The sequence below is a fragment of the Gadus morhua genome, chromosome 10 (genome assembly GCF_902167405.1).
Source record: "Gadus morhua chromosome 10, gadMor3.0, whole genome shotgun sequence".
Classification (NCBI taxonomy): Eukaryota; Metazoa; Chordata; class Actinopteri; order Gadiformes; family Gadidae; genus Gadus; species Gadus morhua.
Window position 1 is genome coordinate 23,570,154 of NC_044057.1, and position 19,596 is coordinate 23,589,749.

The 19,596-nt window shown below is 41.3% G+C and overlaps 1 protein-coding gene across 1 annotated transcript; it reads left to right on the forward strand.

Moving 5' to 3' along the window:
* The first annotated feature begins 15,977 nt into the window (after positions 1-15,977).
* On the forward strand, positions 15,978-16,963 carry LOC115552897 (ribonuclease-like 3). Its single transcript, XM_030369273.1, has 3 exons — positions 15,978-16,082; positions 16,165-16,214; positions 16,425-16,963. Exon 3 carries the CDS (start codon positions 16,441-16,443, stop codon positions 16,879-16,881), a length of 441 nt encoding a protein of 146 aa, XP_030225133.1. The 5' UTR covers positions 15,978-16,082; positions 16,165-16,214; positions 16,425-16,440; the 3' UTR covers positions 16,882-16,963.
* Positions 16,964-19,596: the final 2,633 nt, after the last annotated feature.

A 19,596-nucleotide genomic window follows, 5' to 3' on the forward strand; every position in this document is an offset into this window, starting at 1 on the left:
TTTTAGTTCAGCTTCATTTTGGTACTCAAACGTTCAAAATAATATTGTAAGATCTGTCCTAGGTCACAGAGACGTGCATTTTAACTCCTCACATTGTTGTTAATCTACTACTAACCAAACCATGACATTGTTTTTCAAACAAGGTAACATAAGAAAATATGTACTTTATAATCCTAAAGGAAATATGTATTAGACGCATACAACGTCTTTGATTAAAATATAAACAACATACTGCGTGCATAGGCCGTCACCCATACGCATACATGCCCAAGCACAGTCCCTACAGAAGATGCACAGACTGCCATCAACCAACAAACGGCCTGAGACTCACAAATAGGATTTCTACATCAGGGTTACCGTTTTCCTTGCCGACTGTGTGCTTTGAACAACTCATTATTTTGCAAGCAGAGAACGCCCGTCAACCCTTGCTTCACCCCGACATCTTGCTTTGGTCAGAGTGAACGTGTGAGAACCTATTTCTACAAGTAAGTCAGGGATCTCTGGGTGTAACCCAGTCTGGGTGAAAAGCGTGATATGGGACTCATGGTACTCAAAGCATCGGAGTCAGAGCTTGGCCAGCTTATTTCTGAGTGACCTCTCGTCACTCAGGATCATACTCAAGCAGAGGCGGTCGATTGCTTCCTCTCTGGCCCCTTTTACGCGTTCATATACACACACAAACACTCACCCACACACACACACATATTTCAGTGGCTTGCGGTGACTTTTGAGTAAAGGCAAGCTGATGAGACCCCCCCTTTACATTTCTAGAAGGAGACCTAGATTCTGTTCATGCCATTGCATTACATTGCTATTCAAGGAGCGCATGCATTTGATTGAGCCTACTTGTGTGAATAATGCACATCCTTCTGCCAAAACAGAGATAGTACTCAACAAATGAATTATTGTTGATAAAAAAGAAACATTGAAAATGTCTTTTTTTTTCAGTCTTAGCCTATGCGCAACAGGATGTGAACACATCCTGTTGATACCTGCACTCAAGTCTGCTTATGGTTGGCCTGACAGAGTTGTGGTGGTGCGTCGAAACAGACATGGCCATCAACACATGCATTTCTCATTTTGGGTTTCCTAGAATATAAACGTTTGGTATTGATGTTAACTAATATATCTATATCTTTACCTTTTGATAAGAATGTGTTTTTATGACATTTTTTTCTAAAAATCCTAATAACTAACAAAAATAAAATTTGACACCAACCAGATCGAAAAGCTAAAACAAACATAACATATCACATTGGGATGTATCCAGTACAAACAAACCAAATATCTGGTCAAGACAATTTGATTTTCCAATCTATTCCAATTTATCGGAAGTGGAATGAAGGAAAAGAGTAAAGGATGGAACCAAATAACACACACATTAATACCACTATTTTACCTCAAGGTGTCATGTGGATGAGCCTTTTCAAAATATATCCCTTTTTGATAACAATGTGGGAATGTCCAACGAACTGGAAGGATTTGAATGCATCGACTGCAGGGTTAGAGTTGCTCTGTCATATATAAGTGACACCAACTTTGATTTTGGCTGCTGATATGCAGTATTCAAAAGCTACTGCATATCCATATATATATTATATCCATATATATATATATATATATATATATATATATATATACATACACATATATACACATACATACACACACACTTTGACCCATTTTAGATACTTTGGTAGTACTGTCTGAGTATGAGCGTTCAAATGAGCAGTGCTGTCCAGGCGGAGCATGCCAAATTCACACACGCAAACATTGTAGTGTTGTACTATAATAAGCGTCCAAGAAGCATAACAGGGGTGTTTCTAGGTTTCATAAACATCCGGGGCTTAGCCCAGACGGAAAATGAAAAATTCAGATGTTTCGACCAATCCTGTTGCTGGAGGCAGAGTTATTTGCAGACAAACTAGACCAGCCCATGAACATTTTAAAATGAAAATACACAGACATTCCTGTATAATTAAGATGTATGACAGCACCCTCTGCTGGACAACAGTCTCAAACCAAACTACATTTTCCGTTTGAACCAACGTAGCTATAGTACACTGATGTGAGACGGGTTGGTGGATTGAACGTGTTGTAGTAGCAGAGAATGGCCTGCAGGGCAGTAGGTACATTGTTAAATACATGAATAGGCTTGAATTTAGTAGTAATATGGAGGTTTCATATTTTTACAAAATGGATTATGTGAACATTGCTGAATAACAATCATGTATATTAAATGTGTTGCAGGAGTTTTGCTTGACATTAATCAAGTTAAAGGACAATTAAATGAACCGCACCAAACATGTAGAAGTGAAAATGGGATTTTAATATATAAACAAAAACACTTGACAGAAGTTTGATACAATTTTTTAAAGGAAAGCAGAGGAAAACATTTTCCCAAATGATTCTTTTCAAAATGTCACCACGATTCCGAAAGCAAGTGAAGAGGTTTGTGTAAAGCAGTCCTCCCTGACCAGCTCTGTCCCTGACTCTAAACCCTGACTCTCAACCCTAACGCTGAACCCTCTGAGGGCATGGAGACGCGCCTCCAGTGTAAAAGTTCGAACCACAGAGAAGTAAGAAAAGAGGAAGCAGTAGAGAGTAGTGAAGTAGTGAGGTTAGTGACAGACGAGAGGGAAAGGCGTGTGGAAGCACACGGTTACATGTGGGGTCAAGAAGATCACTCCCACTGGAGGTCATTGATCCATCAGCCTCAGACTGCTGAGCTCAGCAGGTCTTCTGGAGGACGAGGCTCAGGTGAACTGAGGAGACGGGACCAGCAAGATGTCAGGATCAGGGCGGGTTCAGCTAAGGTGTGTCTACCCCCGACCCAACAGGATCAGGTGAGGTTCAGCTCAGGTGTGTCTGCCCGGACCAAACAAGGACATTGATTAGGTTTGATATTCAAAAGATGCAACATTATCTGAACCAAAGATAAGTCATTAAGGAGCAGGTAGGCTTTAGGGCGCCTTGCTCAAGGAAGCATCACTGTATTCTGAGGACTTGTAACGGGCTAACTCACCAGGAAGACAAAATACATCAATGTGCCCAAGAGTAATGAGAAATGTATGACTTACAGTTTGTAAGTCAGCACGGCTCCTCCATCAGCTCCTTCAGTACGGCTCCTCCATCAGCTCCTTCAGTACGGCTCCTCCATGAGCTCCTTCAGCCATGGATTCCTGGTCTGGTTACAAACACAGTTGGTCTCAGCAGTAAATCACCTGGGGACGCAACACACCCCACCTCCTGCATCTGAGGTTCACTTGTAAAATGGAAGACAAATTCAAACGCTTAAATTAGACAACGTCTGCAGATTGTAGCGTTCAGCAATTCATCCATTACGGTCAGCTTGGTGATGGTTACCCTCTGGTCCGGTGCTGCAGGCCCCTGGTCTCCAGCCTCAGTCTCCGGTCCACCCTGGCACCACAAGCCGCCGGTCCCCAGCCGCTCAGCCTCGCCCTTCAGCTACAGCAGAAGGTTTATATCAGCATTTGCCCAACAATAAACTTAACTGACTCATCCGAAACCGAGTTACACAATTAAATTAACCATTATTTTATAACGCAAGGCTAGAAAAGACTTGAGACCAGACATGAGCATCCCGTTTTTGGGAATGAAGACAGAGCAGTCCACAAGTTTAAAGTAGTGGTTCAGGCCATGCATTGAAACTGACCTGAGAAGACTCTACTCAAACACCAGAGCACTGTCCTGTTCTGGAGGACTTCTGACAGGAGGTGGAGGTCTGGCTCTGAGTGAGGAGGTGGAGGACTTGCTCTGGGTGAGAAGGCCGACACCTTGGGACAAACTGCATGTTACCTTTTTAACCTTTTACAGTTCTAGAGTATCTTCTACTGTAACATGTGGGAAGGACGAACATTATTTTAGCTTTGATATTATCCAGCGGTTAAACTTCTGTGGCAATTAATGACAGCAGATATTTAGAACATACAAAAGCTGAAGCAACAAAGAACACTGAGCAGTATCGATATTAAATCAAATATACTCAGCTATATTCAGGTGCTGGGTTCCGTTGAAGAAATGTCAAATTATCTTCCTCCTTGAAATGATTTTCAGCCTTCACTGATGTCATAAATGCGCCCGCAAGTAGAACGCTGTTTTGTACGCAGTGAGAGTCCCGTCACGTCATCGGGGTTAAAAGTACGGCGCAACCAACGGAAATTATCAACATATTGTACGACGTACGTGCCAGTATGTATTTAATATCAAACTTCAGTTGTTTAAGATAGGGGCAACAATTCCCAATGGAAACCGACTGAAAAATAGTTTCCGTTGGCAACGGCTCGAGGTTACGCAAATACAATCCAGAACGTTCCGCCAGATTCCCTCAGGGGACACCCGTCCAACTAACTGCCAGGTGGTTTCTTATGGTTGTCCAGACTACAACGTTCTATGCTAACCATTGGGACAAAATCAAGTGACCGCACTCAGAACCTTCCACGGCGGGAAGCACAAACCGTCCGACTGGAATCCGAACATTCCAGCCGGAACCAACCAAAGAAAAAACAGAACCAGCGCCTCACCTTGAGCTGAACGGAGGAAGATCCTGAAGTCCAGCGATGGTCTTCATTAAAACACAGCCAACAGACTTACCTTGAGGAGATCTGTTTGTTGCTGTTGGTCATTACTACTATTCAGTCTACCTTTACATTATTATGCACCCAGTGTGTACAAGTTATATCACTCAAAACCGTACGAAGAACCAAACTACCATGTACGTCCCACAACAAACTTTAAACCTAAAATCCTGGAATCATTCAATACAAAACCGTGTCTACATTTTACAATTATCTAGATTATTCAGTGTACAAACCATACAGAGCAAATTTAATCTATAATAATAATAATAATACTTATAAAACTCTACATCTCCATCACTAGAGTGTTGCATCCTACTCATGGGGGTGTGGTCTGAGTGAGCAGAGATGCATGCTGGGATACAGTGCCGTCTGAAGTCTTCGGTTCTATAGACAAGCCCCTCAGGAGAAACCAAGTGTTTGAGAATCTGTCGCGACATCAGTTACATGAGCTGGAATACCCTTCAAGATGGCGCCAGGATCATCAGAGGAGAAAGGCCAGGAGGAAGACGTGAGGGTTCTTCCTCTCAGCCAGTGGAACACAACAACGGTCTTCATCAGAGCACCATGGAACACTTTGAAACATTCTCCTCTTTACACCGTGAAGCCCCAGTGAAGGTTTCCTTACCTCCTCAGCTGAAGAGCACAACTTCAGCTCGAAGAGCGCAGTAGCTGGAGTTCCAGGATTGGTTCTGATTTAAGGGAACCAATCGTTCAGCTAGTCCTGTCCGAAACAAATACAGTTCAGCCTGAGAAGACGTGCAACTGAGAGCTACCCAAAATCCACAGGGCTCTCCATCAATCCAGCCAGGTAGGAAGAGCCGTCTCATTACAGGTCTGAAGGTCATCTTGAATATCCATTTTAGGTCCCTTTCCAACGTCAGACTCTCCTTGTGGAATTCCTTTAGGTGTCCATCCTCCATTGATCCTGATCGGTGTAGTCCTAGTTTGAAGTCACTGATCTGAACACGCCGCTTGCATCCTTTTACACTTGAGTTGGATACTCTCCTTCCTGCCCAGTGTGTTGGATATCGCTCCGGAGCGTCGCTCAGGGCTCTTCATGTCTACTGGAGGCCCTTAAGTAAACGTGTGCCCGTCCATCAGGTATGATTTATTTGACCATTCCGATATCCCAAGCCAATCACAGACCACCGTATGAACATTATCACTGTCAAAGCAAGCCGGACACACACATAGAACCAAGGACAGGCACGTAGAACCCCATGCCAGGTGTGAGTGGGACACACACACACACACACACAGTAGAACCCTACGGATGCTCAAAAATCATCCATCTCATGTCAAACCCAAACACACATACCACTCAGCCATAAAAGGCCAAACAATCATGCAGGGTAAAAACCTCATGCCAAATAACCTTCCATCATCACCCCCCCAGCTCTCCTGCCAGGGCACCCAGAACAGAACAACCAATGTCTCCAGAGATGTAAATTATGTACAACATCCTTCAGTGGCGTCCCACATTGGTGATGGATTATGCTTGGCGTCTCCAAAATGTGTCCCAGGTTGATTCAACGTCTCTGAAGTCATGTCTTTGTATTCCATTGGTTTCCTGAATGACGGGCCTTCACAGATGCAAACGGTAGAGCTTTAGTCAGCCTGAGGACAGGAAGGAGGTCATCTGTTCAGAAGACCACCCAGTTGAGGGGGGTGGCTCTTGAGGAGCAGGATCCATATGGGGATGGCACCAAATAAGACATTCTTTGAAATGAAACTGTTCCTGAGGAGTCACGATGCCTGGAGGGGACTGTTGAATGTGTTCCATGGTTCTCTGTGTCAGACTGAAGTTGTGTTTTAGTTGTTGAGATGAGGAGCCCCCTAATCTCCCCCTGGAGTTTCTCCTTCTGAATCACTGTCTCCATCTTTAAGAACATTCCAGTCCATGTAACTGATGTCACGACAGTTCCTCAAACACTCGGTTTCCCCTGAGGGGGCGTGTCTACAGACCTGTAGACTTCAGACAGTTCTATATCCCAGTATGCACCTCTGCTCACTCAGACCACACCCTCGTCAGTAAAGCAACACTCATGTGATGAAGATGCAGAGCTCAGGAGAGTAGAATGAAAGAAGACTGAAGATATCATTTTAAAGAGGACATATCATACCACCAGGTGTGAGCGTGATTAGCCATTACAATCTGTTTTCAAAATGTGCAGCATTGTGACATCACAGGTGGGAGTGTCCACCTAGATATATGGCTAATCACACTCACACCTGGTGGTATGATACGTCCCCTTTAACAAATCATTAAAACCAACATAAACCAAACACCTAAGTAACCCATGAACCCATAAAACATCCTTATACTCAAATCAACCTTCAGGTAACAGGTTAACTCACCAGGAAGCCAAAATACATCAATGTGCCCAAGAGTAATGAGAAATTAATGACTTACAGTTTGCAGTTCATCTTGATGGTTAAGTTGGGATACTCACAGAACTGCAGTTAAATATCCATGATAGACCTTTGAAGGAAGGAACAGTTTACTCATGAAAAAAAGTCTTCATTCAATTCACCTTACTGTGTGTGAGAAGGAAGCTTTCATATAAGAGACTCATTCACTGGTTAAACTGGACACACACACACACACACACACACACACACACACACACACACACACACACACACACACACACACACACACACACACACACACACACACACACACACACACACACACACGGTGAGCGAACCACCTCCTCCCAAACAGGATACAACTTTGAGGGGAAAAGCCAAAAAAGGCATGTTTAATCTTTAACATAACAAAGTCTCTCAAAACACAAATAACGTAAAAACCTGGGAGGAATCAACGGTCCCCTCCGTCGTGGGTGGAATCCCCGTCACCCCCCGAGGACCGGTCTCTCCGTGCAGGAGCTCCAGGGCTGGGAGAGACCCGAATGAGGGGAGAAGCGGGCTATTTAAGCCCTGCTTCTCCACCTGTTCCTCAGGTGCTCTGAATCTCCTTAATTGGCACCGGCCGGGTTGCACACCATACAGACAAACACCGTACAGACACACACCAATACTCCATACAGATACACACCATAAAGATAAACACACCAAATAGACACACACCAAAGATTAACTTAATATAGATACAAATTATATAGATACCCCCCCACACACACACACACACACACACACACACACACACACACACACACACACACACACACACACACATTTTATGTACTTTATTTGATTCCACATTACAAGTTAATATCATTTTAGGAACCAAATGTGATGAATTATCCAACAACTATTTGACCAACAAACATCTTGTTATGGGAACATTAAGGGTACAGGAAACATCTCCTTTTCCAGATGAACATGCTCCCTATAACAGCTGATATTGAGCAGTACTTGGCTAGCTGTCTGGCCCTTCTTTTACTTAGTCCACTGATGTTAAGTCCACTGAGCACCAGCCTATGCACATGGCCTAGACTGCCAAAGACAAGAACAATGAGGACACATTTATAGCCACAGCTTTCAACGGCAGATGTTGGAGGATGGTATTTCAGTTTTTTTGTACAATAGGATTCCTCCATGAACAGGTCAAAGGCACAGGCTACTTCAAAGAGTCTGACTATTTTTTTCTCTTGTGATATGCAAATGATGTCTGGTGTGTTGGGAATTCCTGAAAAGCAGTTTGTGGATGTGTTAAACCAGTGGGACTTGACAGAGGTATGTTTGTATAGTTGTTCCTGAGGAGCACAGGGGATCTGGGCAGCTATGAGGTCCACCAGTCTGTCTGTCACACACACACACACACAAACAAACAAAAGATACACTCCATACAGTTCTGGTCACTAAATGCTACTCCTCCTTCTCTCTTCTCCTTCTCCCCTCTAATCCTTTTCTCCTCTCCTTCCGTCTCTCTTCCACGCATATCTCATTTTTATTGCCTCTACTCAAGAGAATAGATTTGGGTGGGGTTTAGCCCAGAGGGAAAATTAAAATGCTGCGTGCCAAATTTATGTGTATGCTTTATGGTGCAGTCAAACTTTTTCATAATGCTTTATCTAAATAAAAGATATACGCAGTTTATTATAGCTTTAAATAGCTACCTGACTGCTATGCTGCTTATCCCCAAACATCTTAAGTTCCATTCAAGTTATTGCATAGTAAAATTAATACAAGTGAGGCAGACCTTACACGTATACACATACACACACACACACACACACACACACACACACACACACACACACACACACACACACACACACACACACACACACACACACAGATCTGACTGGGTATAGGATAGGTTAGTACACTTGAGGTGGTAAACAGGTTGTTGTTTATTCTCTTGCCAGAAGAACTATTCTAGACTAAGCTACTTATAAATGTTTATGAGTACTTTTCTTTTTTTCTTTTTTTTAAAGATCATATTCGGGGCTAATTAAATAACATCAGAGGCTTTAGCCCCGAATAAAATAGCATAGGGACGCCACTGAAGCATAACCCTCTCTAGGACACGGCAACCAACCTCAACCACTACAAAGATGGAGCTCCACTAATCCACACACACAACACCAGTGTACGGAGCAGAGTGGAACGTTCCCAAACCGGACGTTTGGAATTAGTGGTAACACACAGTTCTCTGCTGTAGGAGAGGTAAAAACAGACTGCTTGAACTACGTAGCGTTAGAGTTCTCTGGTAGGAAACCATAGAATGAAGAACAGTAAAATGCCCGAGGAGGAGATCTGTGCGGGGGTGGATCTATGGGCGGGGAGGGCGGGGGCAGCCTCCCCTTGGCCCGGGCCCTCCGCTGTGTCACGAGGGCCCCTCCCATGCTCAACGGGCCCCGCCCAACAACGAATGAGAGAGGGATAGATCGCATTGATGTGTGTTACTCGAACCGCGCTAGGCACAACTAACTTTAAAGCTAATGGAGATATCGACATGCAAGTTGATATTCCCGTGATTTTAGGTATACTATTTTATCATGGAGGGAGTCAATATTAAGAAAAAGAAAATCTGAGATGAAATCCCTAAAACAATCTTGAAAAGGAATACATTTGTTACTGTCTTAGTTATGTTGATGCTTTTCGTATGAAATCAAATAAATTCATTTAACTGCTCCTGACGAGCTGGCAGTTTTTTACATGGTTGCCTCCCCCCTGAATGTGTGTATGAATGGTTGTAAGTCGCTTTGGATGACAGCGTCTGCTATATGCCCTGAATGTAAATCTACTGCTTGTGAACCAATCTTGTCCCGATTCAGTGTTCAGGATCCAATTGCATACAGAAGGCTTGGTTTCAAAAACTTTCTCTGAGTTATAGGTAACATACTGGCACGATCTGACAGAGACTGATGGGCACACTGAGCTTAAATACCCACAAACCAATCAACACAAATTAGAAAGAGATGTGTTCACAAAGAGGCAGCAATTCAAATCAAGACAGGAGTAGCAGGTTGGAGTCAAAAGTACATGGCACATACATGGCACAAAATGTAAATAAAAGCACATGTTGCCGACAAAACAGGAACTTCAATATCAGGATCCCTTACATTCAGGTTCAGTCAGTGATGGGAACACTCTTAACGGGCTTAACGGGGATACGTTAAGGAATAATATATATAATATATATACCCCTTTTCGAACATGTTACAATTATCAAGTATTTATCATTTATGTATCGAATTATGCTTTCTATTTTGTTTAACATCAATAATTTGTGTGTGATATATATTTTTGGTTTTCTTTTACATGTTCGAAATAAATTTAAATCAAATCAAATCAAATCAAACACAACCATTTAATGGTTGGTTTCTGATGAATGTTATACCAACCATCCTGGTATGGTTAAGAGTTGTGGTGGTGTGTCGAAAACAAAGACATGAACGGCCACCACCCCGCTTCTCCACTTGCTGCTTCACTCTCTGTTCACAGACCAGTAGGCTAGTTAAAACATAAACACTGAAGTGAAAAAGATTAAAGGAACTACACTTAAAGCGTTTTCTTTCATTAATTTTTGTATTAACTGCCACTTTACACTGGTGGTTATAAAAGGTTTTAGTTTCGTGGAGTTGCTACAACACTGAGTGCATCAATATCCCTAGCTGGGGTTCAGTTTGGTACTCAAACATTAAAACTTTTTCTGTCTCCTACTAATGCTACTGCTTCTATTAATACAGCTGATGATAGTAATACATTCATTTTATTGGATTGTGTGATGCTTCTTTCCACCCCAATGTCATAACAATGTCAAAAAGTGATATAATAGATGTCTCGATTCGTTTTCCAATACCGATCATGAATATAAGCAATGTCAACTGTGTGTGTGTGTGTGTGTGTGTGTGTGTGTGTGTGTGTGTGTGTGTGTGTGTGTGTGTGTGTGTGTGTGTGTGTGTGTGTGTGTGAGTGATATTTATTATTAAAATAATAATTATTTTATTATTTTAATTATTTTAAAACAATATTTAAATTCCCAAATAGTCCTTTCTTGCATGCTGGTGTCTGGTAAAACCAATTCATGCAGTTTTGTTTTTTAAATGAAAGGTAATACACTTCATTACATATATTGATATAGTAGTTAATCTTTGATTTGAAATGTGACCTGGACCTTAAAGTAAACAAAAAAGAACCTCTAGCAAATAAACAAATGCTTTGTGAAATCCTAACTGATATGTAGCCTCCTCTTTTTAGAAGATCCATTGGTTTGTGCCTGTTGCCGTGTTTGTTTCTTCAAAAAAATCTTTAAATTAATTTCACGTTTTAACAATGTAAACTGTCCACATACATATCTTTTTAATTTGACAAAAGTAGAACAGTCCAAATCATAAATCATCAATGTATTCCAACAATTCCTGGTTTCTCCCTTAGCCAATCAGCCCGTTCCCCTTTCCCCATCATGATTATCAGACAAACGTAGCTATCAAAGTTCAAAAGGTATCAAAGTTCTAACTCACAACTTCTATATAAAGATTAAACAGTGCCAATCTTTAGTTTCTCCTGAGCACTGCACATATAACAGGTAATGCATTCCTCCAATGAATACAACTAAAGAAATGTGTTTTATGTAAACTAAGTTTATTGATCTAACTTTCATTTTCAGCACTGGGTTTCTCAAAAAAGAAAGCAAGAGGATTATTTGGCATTTAACAAAAAGGTATTTAAGCCTATCTTTGGGATTTTTTTATGTCTGCATTGTAAAAGTGAATGCCAATTACATTTTAAAGGACAGAGTCTGTATAATGTCAGATTACAGCAACTGAATATTATTTAAACCAGAATTTATTAATCTGTTAACAATATTTTTTCCTTTTTAATCTTGAAACATTTGTTGTCTGTTTTTAAAATGTGACCACAAATGTGTCCTTTAGCTTCCACAAGCAAAGAATGATGAAGAGCCACCATGTGGGTCTTCTGCTGCTGCTAGTGTACTCGACCACAGCGTCGAGGGGGAACCATTTCACAAACGGCTACTCAAACGCCTACCAGAAGTTCAAACTCCAACATTTCAAAGAGGGGATGAGAATTTCTGAGTGTGATTCTGTAATACGCGACAGAAATATCTTTGACGTGGCAACCAATCTCTGTAAACCGACCAACACCTTCATCAATGCCCCTCTCTCCCAATTCTTAGCCCTCTGTAGGGGAAATGAAGCAGGTAGAATCACTACTAACAACCTGTTCACTTTTGTCATGTGTCAACTCACTAACGGTGCTGACCAACCCAGACAGCCAGATTGCCAGTACCGGGGTTCGTCCCCCAGATTTGCCAAAAGGCTAATCGTTGATTGTAAGGAGCGATTACCAGTGCATTTTGTCGGATACGCATAATTGAGACATTGCATACTTGCAAAATGTATTTATCGAGTGAGTTGTAATGCACTTGATCATCAAATAAAAAAAAGGATGAACACTTTCAATGCTTTCATTATTTTATTGCCTGGGACATCAGCTCATGGGAGCATTATATTTCTTCAGAAACATTGTAAGCTAGGTAGCTGAAGAGAAATGTTAACCATAGTCCATATTTAAGATCCATAAAATATATCAAATAAAACTGGGGACAGTGTTATATCCTCCAAATCTCTGTATAATATACAGTATCATTAAAAATCTCACTAACCTATGATTTATATGTAAAATGAGGATTATAATAACAAGCAGACAGCAACCCGACCACATCCAGTGCACCAAGATCGATTGATGAAAATTGGGACCTAGTGTCAGACAATCAACAATGGGTCATCATGAATTGTGAACTCATCATATTCTTTCTGTACCAATACATTCACATTCTGTCATGTGGATTTCACTGTTTTAAATACAATCTCAAACCTGCTGCGTTAGTATAACATATTTCTCTGTAGGTAAATACCGATTTGTCCACTATCTTCTTGAAGGTATAGGATCTTTCAATCAAAAAAATAACAAAATTCATAGTTTGCCGAGGGCCTGAAGAAGCGACAGAAGATGGGAGTTGTTGACTTCAGCACCATTGCCCAATAGTGTCCAGCTGGAGACCTCCGGCCTCAGGCCCACCTCCAGCGCTAGGCCCCATCTCTATCGCCAGGACACATGGGAGAAAATCACACGTGTTAAGGTGGAAAATCCCTTTATAGCGCTTCTATATCGATAAATAACGTTAACATGCCACTGTATTTTATTGTGCTCATCGTTAATAAACAAATGTAATATATGTATTGTGGGAAGAATGAATTTTGCTCTACTTTTATAAAGTAGAGTAAAATCAATAAAGCAGTAAAAGTCATGATATAGCAATATTTAGGTATGTAAATCATGTCATGATTATACAAATATTTATGAGTTCTCATTTTTGCTGCTTTTGAGCTTATTTGAGCTTAACATGGATCGATAAGGAGTTCTGAACTCATAGAATAGCCAGGCCTTAGAAGGCCGGTTTGCCCAAGCAATATGTCAAGGGCTACTTTAAGACAAAGAGGTTGTGAGACTGAGTGTGTTGACTGATAACCACTTACAAGGCCGAAAAAACACTTTGTATAAGGGAGGGTTCCAGTTTCAGAGCAGCGCTCTGGATAAGTAACAAGCTGCCTCTCAGGCATCGGCATGTACAGTGGAGAAGAACATTAGGAGGAGACAGATCGAAGGAGGTCCCGATGAAGCAGTAACCAACTGTGCGTTTGTGATGATGTGTGGAGCTCAGACTTGACGTGGTGGACCGTCAGGCAGCTAAATCTCCCGGAGAGAGGGACTGTCGGGTCTGAAACATTTTGTCTCTGTTCTGCAGAATATATTGATGGATTATGTAAGCTTTTAAACGGCAAAAAAAATCAGTTCACAGTGTGCAGAATCTGATCCAAGCCGCTAGCGGCATTCTGTAAGCAACAGTATTAAGCTCTTCTTTGTGACACTGACCCACTGCTGGTCATTAAAAAGGCTAGGTTTACCAGACACATAATTGTGCATTGCTGGGATCCATCTTAATTACTGGGATCAATCATATGGGTTCATAGATGACAATCCAGAGGTGTCAAGTAACGGAGTACAAATACTTAGTTACCTTACTTAAGTAGAAATTTTGGGTATCTATACTTTACTGGAGTAATTATTTTTCTGCCTACTTTTTACTTCTACTTCTTACATTTTCACTCACTTATCTGTGCTTTCTACTCCTTACTTTTAAAAAATGGCCTCGTTACTCCTATTTAATTTCGGCTTGTTTATATTCCGCCGGCGTTCAAAAACACACAAACACAAACAAAAAAAACTATCCAGATAATTTGCGCAATCGGATAGAGTGAATTTGATTGGTTGGATGAGATTAGAAACATATACCATTCTGACACCCTATACGCGATCCGTGGCACCTGCGCATGACCAGAGCCCGTCTACATTCTCTGACATGACATAAATCGCGCCACATTCCAGCTACGAAATAGCAGAATACAGCACTCCCTGCCTCAGCAGCATGTGAAAGACTTTTAATGTTGCAGGGCTGATCTTCGGTCCAAAAAGAGCATGCATTGGCTCGAAGAACTATGAGAACCAGTTGCATTTGCGGCTGAACAAAGCCTATTGGTAACTCTTTGTTGCATGGTCTGTGCTTAACTGATGTAGATGCTGGTGTAGATATAGTGTTTTCTTTTCAGGAAATGTTTAATTACTAGCAAAAGTTTGGTTAGCACCGTCAGCTGGGCACTGCTGATTTGTTATGGTGCGTCCCAGTTCGCCAAGTTCTTACTCGTTACATCTTAAATTCCTGCAGCTAAGCTTGGATACCAACCTGGTCTCACAGGAATCCGTGAAATGACTACGGACAAATAACTCGAAATCCGTGTCCACATCACGGAAACACGCCGATTTCCGTGATGTGGCCACGGAATTCGCTCCAATGCAAGTTAATGACGCTGATGTTCCGTGGCTGACACACGGATCCCCGTTTCAACGAGCGAGTCGACCACGGGGGCTTAACTCAAAACCCGGGGTGGTCTCACTGAAACACTTAAATTGTCCTGGAAGTTGCTCCAATGCAAGTAAATGACAATGATATTCTGTGGCACACACACAGATTCCCGTTTCAATCTGTGTGTGTGCTCCCGTTTCAATCTGTGTGTGTGCCACATTTGACCACAGCGGGGGCTTAACTCAAAATCCGTGGTGGTCTGACGGAATCACTTCAATTGTCCGTGATGTGGCCACAGAATTTGCTCCAATGCAAGTAAATGACACTGTTATTCCGTGGCTCACACACGGATATCGGCGTGTTTCCGTGATGTGGCCACGGATTTCGAGTTAAGCGTCCGACCGTAGTCATTTCACGGATTCCTGTGAGACCATGTTGTTGGATACATATATTTACATTCCCAATAAAGGCTTTTGATAACATGCCTCTGAAGTTAGACTTGTTGCAAATGTCAAATGTTGTTATTTATGCAAAGAAAATATTTCCCAAAATATCATTAGAAAGCTATGTTCAAACATAATACATATTTAATAATTATTTAAGAACAATATATAAATTCCCAAATAGTCCTTTCTTGCATGCTGGTGTCTGGTAAAACCAATTCATGCAGTTTAGTTTTTTAAATGAAAAGCAATCGCTTCATCATATATATTGATATAGTAGTTAATCTTTGATTTGAAATATGACCTGGACCTTAAAGTAAACAAAAAAGAACGTCTAACAAATAAACAAATGTTTTGTGAAATCCTAACTGATATGTTGCCTCCTCTTTTAAAAAAAATCCATTGGTTTGTGCCTGTTGCCGTGTTTGCTTCTTCAAAAAATCTTTCAATTAATTTCACATTTTAACAATGTAATTTGTCCACATACATAATATGTATGTGGACAATTTACATTGTTAAAATGTGAAACCAGCCCGTTCCCCTTTCCCCATCGTGTTTATCAGACAAACCTTGGTATCAAAGTTCAAAAGGTATCAAAGTCCTAACTCACAAATTCTATGTTAAGATTATACAGTGCCAATCTTTAGTTTCTCCTCAGCACTGCAAACAGAACAGGTAATTGCATTCCTCCAATGAATACAACTAAAGAAATGTGTTTTATGTAAACTCAATTTATTTATCAAATTTTCATTTTCAGTACTGGGTTTCTCAAAAAAGAAAGCAAGAGGATTATTTGGCAACAAAAAGGTATTTAAGACTATTTTTGGTCTGCCTTGTAAAAGTGCATGCAGATTACATTTTAAAGGACAGAGAGTATGTACAACCACTGATATCAGATCACAGCAACGGAATATTATTTAAACCAGAATATATTAATCTGTTAACACTGTTTTTTCCTTTTTAATCTGGAAACAAATGTTGTCTGTTTTAAAATGTGACCACAAATGTGTCCTTAAGCTTCCACAACCAAAGAATGATGAAGAGCCACCATGTGGGTCTTCTGCTACTGATGGTCTACTCGACAACAGCGTCAAAGCCGAATCATTACCAAGAAGAGAGGTACCAGAAATTCAGACTCCAACATATAAACCCGGGGATGAGAACTTCTGAGTGTGATTCTGAAATACTCTCCAGAAATATTGAGACGAATACCAATCTCTGTAAATGGAGCAACACCTTCATCACTGCCCCTCTCGACCAAATCAAAGCCATCTGTAGGGGTCATAGGAATGGTTCAATCACTAGTAACAACCCGTTCACTTTTGTCATGTGTCAACTCAGCAACGTTGATCCCAGCAACCAACCCAGACAGCCAAATTGCCAGTACCAGGGTTGGTCCCCCAGATTTGCCAAAAAGATTGTCATTGTGTGTGAGGAAGAATTTCCAATACATTTTGAGACATTTATACCATAGAGACATTGCATACTTGCAGAATTGATTTAACGAGTTGTAATGCACTTGATCATCAAATAAAACGAAGGCTGAACGCTTGAAATTCTTTCATTACTTCACTACATACTTGCAACTTCTGATGGGTGCAGACGGAGTATTTAGCTTTAACAATTCACCAAAGTATTTGGTTCTAAAGAGATGAGGAAAGCTTTATTTAAAAAAGGTAAGTCAACAGGATAGTTCAAGCTTGGTCAATAGGATCAGGGCACATTCCATGTGAAATATGGACATTTCAACAAACATATAAAGAGAATTGCTTTCCCTTTGCACTATTTACTAGCCTCTTATAGATAACAGCTGAGATATTGTATGTTTAATAAAAAAAAAATACATTGGAAAGACATCCCCTGAATGTTACTAGCATATTGTATATTAAAATAAAATCAACAATGCTTACTCTAATATTTTGTATACATTTAATAAAGATAATAAAACGTTTTATGATATAAATATGTATTTATCCCTAATATGTATCTAACCCTTTTCTGTGTCATTATTGGACGTCAAATTTCGGTGCACTGAAGGGTTTGTTTTGTACCGCCAGGCGACGTCTTTTTTTCGACATCTACCGAACGTTTCATGTTGACGTCCTTGGGACCTCTATGTAAGGGCTATTTATAGTCCAAATGTGGTCGTTTGTGGACGTCTTTTCAACATCAAATTTCGACTAATTGTAGACGCCTTTCTTATGCTACTTCTATAATTTATTATAGATATTTATTAATTTTTGCGGTCGGAAAAAGAGAAACTGCGATTAATTTAATTGCAGCATCGGATAAATGATATGGACCGATCTATGGCTCTCTCTCGCTCCCTCTCGCTCGCATGCTTTTGACCCATCGGGGGGCCGGTGAACAGGCCTCACATTTCCCGCGGTCCCGAGAACATTTCCCGCGGTCCCGAGAACGACATATTCGAGATTTGGATTTCTAGCCCTTAAGAGAAAAAAAAACTGTTTTTTGGACAAAGCCTCTCAGAAGTGTTGCCTGCAAGACCTAGTGGATCAGAATGTGGTTGAAAGACAGTTTTTGAGATAGAAAGATTCTACCGCCCTGAAACTTGACTACCTTATTCTAAGGCGTAACTTTGACCCCCACACCGAAACTTGGCCCTCTCTGAACCAGAGGGCAGGGAGAGGGGGATCTGAAGTTTTGGGTTAGGGTTCGGGTTAGGGCTGGCTTTTTTCAAGAGACCCAGAATTTTCACAGAGTAATCACAAGACACACCCTGGTTGAAGGTCTAATGGACAAGATTTCGTTGCAAAAGTTTGCACAATGACAATAAAGTCTGAATCTGAATCTAATTTAGATGAATTTCTAGCAATGGCTTGTTGCCAATGCGTTTCAATGGAGCATTTGATGATGCTGTGTGAGCCTTTCCTGTAGGGCTGGAGCCCCCAGTTGATAATCGTGTGTGTTCTTTGAGACCCTCTAAAGAGAACCCAGGTCTATAGCTTACTTGTTAATGTCCTTGCCTAAGTCACCTATTGCATCACTTCCTTTAGGGCTTCGGCCTCCTAATTGATCATTGTGGTATATTTGAATGCCCTCTTTCATATAAATGACACCACCACTGGGACGTGGCAACAATTCTCCATATCCATATGGGGAGGTACTTGTGGACAGTAGGGGTACACTAGACATAAATAGGACGCAGACTCAGGAATGACCTCTCACACATGATAACTTAATTAATTGTTTCAAATAACCCTGCCTCGTTATGAGCTTGGTGTTTTGCTTTCACTAATAGGTTATAGGCCTAGGCTGTGTCACTACAAAATCTGTCCATTGCCATCTCTCAGAGTGACGTAACTAGACCCCAGACAGCGATTTAAAACAAAAAACGTGTGAAGTTCAATACAAAAATTACTTATTTTACAGTTCATCTTCATGGTTAAGTTGTGATACTCACAGAACTGCAGTTAAATATCCATGGTAGACCTTTGAAGGAACACACACACACACACACACACACACACACACACACACACACACACACACACACACAGATCTGACTGGGTATAGGATAGGTTAGTACACTTGAGGTGGTAAACAGGTTGTTGTTTATTCTCTTGCCAGAAGAACTATTCTAGACTAAGCTACTTATAAATGTTTATGAGTACTTTTCTTTTTTTCTTTTTTTTAAAGATCATATTCGGGGCTAATTAAATAACATCAGAGGCTTTAGCCCCGAATAAAATAGCATAGGGACGCCACTGAAGCATAACCCTCTCTAGGACACGGCAACCAACCTCAACCACTACAAAGATGGAGCTCCACTAATCCACACACACAACACCAGTGTACGGAGCAGAGTGGAACGTTCCCAAACCGGACGTTTGGAATTAGTGGTAACACACAGTTCTCTGCTGTAGGAGAGGTAAAAACAGACTGCTTGAACTACGTAGCGTTAGAGTTCTCTGGTAGGAAACCATAGAATGAAGAACAGTAAAATGCCCGAGGAGGAGATCTGTGCGGGGGTGGAGCTATGGGCGGGGAGGGCGGGGGCAGCCTCCCCTTGGCCCGGGCCCTCCGCTGTGTCACGAGGGCCCCTCCCATGCTCAACGGGCCCCGCCCAACAACGAATGAGAGAGGGATAGATCGCATTGATGTGTGTTACTCGAACCGCGCTAGGCACAACTAACTTTAAAGCTAACGGAGATATCGACATGCAAGT